Below are 4,465 nucleotides of genomic sequence, written 5' to 3' on the forward strand. Positions count from 1 at the left end.
AATGCCTATGAATTATACTCTTGTTATTGAGCCATTTGATTGTTGGGGATTTGACTTCATGGGACCTTTCCCCTCTTCAGAAGGTAACACTCATATACTTGTTGCTGTTGATTATGTTACTAAATGGGTGGAAGCCATACCCACAAAAAGTGTTGATGGTGAGACCTCTTTAAGAATGCTTTTAGATATTTTTTTCCTAGATTTGGAGTTCCTAGATATCTCATGACTGATGGAGGTTCTCATTTTATTCATGGTGGTTTTAGAAAAACTCTTGCTAAATATGGTATTAATCATAGAATTGCTTCCGCTTATCATCCTCAAACTAGTGGGCAAGTAGAATTATCAAATAGAGAGATTAAATCTATCTTGCAAAAGACTGTTAATAAATCTAGAAAGAATTAGGCTAGTAAATTGAAGGAAGCACTATGGGCTTATAGAACTGCTTTATAAAATCCCATGGGTATGTCACCTTATAAAATGGTTTATGGGAAAGCTTGTCATTTACCTTTAGAACTGGAGCACAAAGCTTATTGGGCTGTAAGAGAACTAAATAAAGATCCTAAACTTGCCGGTAAGAAGAGATTGCTACAATTGAGTTCTCTAGATGAATGGAGAAGTGAAGCTTATGAAAATGCTAAACTCTTTAAAGAGAAAGTTAAGAAATGGCATGATAGAAGAGTTATCAAAAGAGAATTTAATGTTGGGGATAAAGTCCTATTGTATCGGTCTTGTCTCAGATTTTTTGCAGGGAAATTACTCTCAAAATGGGAAGGACCATATGTCATTGTGAAGGTGTATCGTTCAGGAGCAATTAAAATTAGTTCTCTCCAAGGCGATGTCACACAAGTGGTGAATGGACAAAGACTCAAGCATTATATCTCTGGAGATTCTTATAATGAAGATGTTGATGTTATTCGAGTGGTGACACCGGAAGCTTTCATCAAAGGTCAAATTGACAGTCCGGCAGAGTTCGACTTTAAATAGGTAACAGTACTGGTATTAACAAGACATTATATTTTTATATCATATACACAAATTATCCTTTTAGAATTTTTATGTAATTATTAGATTTTTTTACCAACACATTCCTGCAACAACATATGAGGTATTACATAGTTGGATTAAGTGTTTATATTTTTTTGGGTGTTCATGATTGTCGGCTTTCTGAACATGCAATATTTCTCTGAAAAAAACATATGATATATACCCAAAAAATATTTGTATACATCATAAATGTTCACCATTACGAACAAAATAATATGCATGCTCAAATATTACTACTGGAGATCAAAATTGGTGATTGTAATTAAATATTTTTTAGAGTTAAAATAAATTGATGTTTTAAAAGGAAGGTGAGTCTAGAAGAAATCTTACGGAACTTAATTATTCATTGCAAAAACAAAACATATCTAAACAACATGAGGCATGATGAATTTTCCTAAGAGAGGTGAGTTGGATTGCACGTGATCTTTATAGTCTGTGATTATGAAGGTGGAACCTTGGCTTCAAGGAAAGGTTGCATGGTAGGCCGCAACATACTCCATTCACGCATCCAAGCGGATCGCCGCGGCAACACTAGTGGATTCTTGTAGAATTTGATGATTTCCCTTGCATCGCAGTAAATATCACAATATTTTGGAGTAGAGATTTCTAGCTCCCGTGATCCCTTTATTTAAAAAATAAATAATCATATTAAAAAATTGTAAGAGATCTTTATGTTGCCAATGATGTAAGTAAAAACCTCAGTTTGCAATACTTTGTTTGGGCTACACAAAAATGATAATTTTTTATACTTTTTAAATAATTTCCCCCCTATATGGGCTAGATAACTCATGTTCGTCTTATGTGAAGAGATATCATGTGTACATGAAACATATCCTATATGTCGAAGAAATGATGTCATTTTTAGCATATAATTTGCATTCACTTTCAAAATATATAAATGTCATTTATTAATATGCAATCAAAGCCATAATTATTTCACATGTTTTTAAAAAATAGAAATGGCACACTCATCAACTCTTCAATGGTTTACGAGACCCCACAAGGGATGTTGCAACTGTTTCTACGAATCTAACCATAACATCTATAATAACGAAAAATGGCGCATTAGAGAGTTTTTCCTATTGTTTATGCTAAAAAAATGTATAAGAACATTTGATATGTAGATGTAAGTATTAAGTCAAGAAATCAAGTCTCTCCACTCATCTAACGGTAACATTTGTCGTGACATTCAATCAGTAGATGCAAGTAACAAGTGAACTTTTCGAACGTTTATACTCATCTAGCGATGTCATGTGTTGTGACATTTCAAGTCAACAGTCATGTGTTTCTACTCACCTAATGATATGATTGTCCTAACATTTGATCGGTACGTAAGATTAATTGCACAACTTCATTTATCATGACTTCATATCAATAGGTGTAGTACATCATGACACGAAAACATTATTGGAGCATCTAATAAAGGGTGTTTCCCTAGTTGTGGCAGGAGCGGACTAGCTCACCACCATAAAGTAGACATGGATATATAAGATATATAAGTGTTGTACAGTGTGCGAGCTTACACTATGTAGCGAGATTTTCCCGGTGAAATCTATGTTGATATAATTTGCGAGCTCATGCCTCACATGGCTGGGATAATATATTGTAATATAGGGTGAAATCTTGCAAGATATGAAAACTATCTAGATCGACTTTTGGAGTCTATGTCTAACACATGTAGAAGGCCGTGTAATACAAGGCGGAATCTTATAAGAGAGGAAAACTAGCTAGATATATTTTTTAAGGCAACATCCCACACATGTAGGAGGATATACCTTATCGAAAATCTAACAAAGTAAGACTGCCCTACCCTAATAACGAAATACCTAACATTAAATTAATACTGGTAGATTCATTTTGACATGTAGTTTAATAATATAGTAATTTCATGACACATATTGCTATTTTTTGAAAAAAGTTGTCAAATTCTAGAACTTATTCGCTGTCGGAGGAAGGAGCAAGGAAAAAAAAAGGCGTTTGGATTTGCGACCTTCGCCAATGCTGCCTCAGAGCTTAGACAAGCGCCTATGCTTCGCCTATTTCAGTTCCATAGCCGCATCATCTTCCTCCGCTCCGTCCCATCGGCGCCTGCGCCTCCTGCCCTACCGGAGCCATGCCACGCCCACCAGCTTCTCGGCGAAATGCGCCGCCGGTTCTCGGCACGGCCCTGCTGCGCAGCAAGACGGCGCAGGTGAGCGTGAGATCCGAGCTTTACTTGATTATTATCGGGCGCGGCGGAAATATTAGTTCTGGCTAGGGTCATCTGGTTATCTTGGTAGAAGGCTGGAGATTCCGTTGTCTCGTATGCAGTGTGCTGAACTTTGGTCGGGACCTGTTTGTTTTGAGAATATTCAGTTCACTAAGTGCTTCGAATCTCCTTGATTAACCAGGGAAGCGCTGTAACTTCAGATGCTTCGTGATGTTAGAGGAGCAAAATCGGTTGAAATCTTTATAGTTTAGCCAAGGAAAATACTGTTTTTGCCCTTTTCATTTCCCCCCAAAAGTGCAGGTTCAGAGTTAGATATGCTTCACCTATCCTATCAAAATGAAGCTGCTCACATTGTCCACTGCACAATCTCACTTTTTAAGAAATTGGGAAATTTAGACAAGGACGTGTTAAGTTCCACATAATTAGCAGAACCATTTTTCCGTTGTACATGATGCGTCTACCTGCAGCGCCGGAATATCGCCCCCCTCCAAAGGAAATCCTGGAAATCATGGATGTGCCACCGAATCCAAGTTACTATGTCTCCCCTCGCCGAGATAGGATCATGTTCCTGAAACGTAGAGCTATGCCTCCATTGTCCGAGCTTGCAAAGCCTGATAAAATACTCGCTGGTATTCGGATCGATCCCAGTTCTAACGCGAGGAGTCGAATGTAAGTAACATGCCTTTTGTCATTTTGAGAGAGCATGTGATCCTAACCTTCTTGCAGCTAAAGCCTAAAGGTTGGCTGATTTCCAGGTCCTTTTATACTGGGATTAGTGTCCATCTGCTGATGGATGATGGAAGTTTGGGTCCAGAGAAAGTGGTCCATGGGTACCCAGATGGTGCAAAGATTAATTTCATAACATGGTATTTTTTGCAAACATTCTTCAATGTAGTATACATGTGTTGGTCCTTTTTGCTCAACCATGTTTCTTCTTGTATCTGTGGATTTCATTTTCAGGTCACCAGATGGTCAGCACATGGCCTTCAGTGTGCACTATGGAGATGAGGTGATTAGCTGATGCTCTAGATTATGAAATGGGAGCACCGTTTCCCAGGTTAATGGGTTGCTGATTCTTTCATCTAGTTGATGCCTTTCATGACTCGAGTAGGTGAGCAAAGGTAGCAATTTGGCATTGTGGGTCGCCGATGCTGAATGTGGACAAGCTCGTCCACTTTTCAAATCAACAGACATAAGACTGAATGCTATTTT

At 37.9% G+C, this 4,465-nt stretch overlaps 1 protein-coding gene across 1 annotated transcript; it reads left to right on the plus strand.

The window, feature by feature from the left end:
- The first annotated feature begins 3,042 nt into the window (after positions 1-3,042).
- LOC124673216 (probable glutamyl endopeptidase, chloroplastic) lies at positions 3,043-4,465 on the plus strand. Its single transcript, XM_047209333.1, has 4 exons — positions 3,043-3,235; positions 3,721-3,922; positions 4,009-4,119; positions 4,214-4,465. The coding sequence occupies exons 1-4, from the start codon at positions 3,043-3,045 to the stop codon at positions 4,272-4,274; spliced, it is 567 nt and encodes a 188-aa protein (XP_047065289.1). The 3' UTR covers positions 4,275-4,465.

This window comes from Lolium rigidum, chromosome 7, assembly GCF_022539505.1.
Source record: "Lolium rigidum isolate FL_2022 chromosome 7, APGP_CSIRO_Lrig_0.1, whole genome shotgun sequence".
Classification (NCBI taxonomy): Eukaryota; Viridiplantae; Streptophyta; class Magnoliopsida; order Poales; family Poaceae; genus Lolium; species Lolium rigidum.

Bases quoted from the DNA above. Each gene is read 5' to 3' on its own strand.
- LOC124673216 (XM_047209333.1), top strand. From the start codon at position 3,043: ATGCTGCCTCAGAGCTTAGACAAGCGCCTATGCTTCGCCTATTTCAGT. The intron at 3,236-3,720 runs GTGAGCGTGAGA...GTCTACCTGCAG, and splicing joins TGCGCAGCAAGACGGCGCAG to CGCCGGAATATCGCCCCCCT. The intron at 4,120-4,213 runs GTATTTTTTGCA...TTTCATTTTCAG, and splicing joins AAGATTAATTTCATAACATG to GTCACCAGATGGTCAGCACA.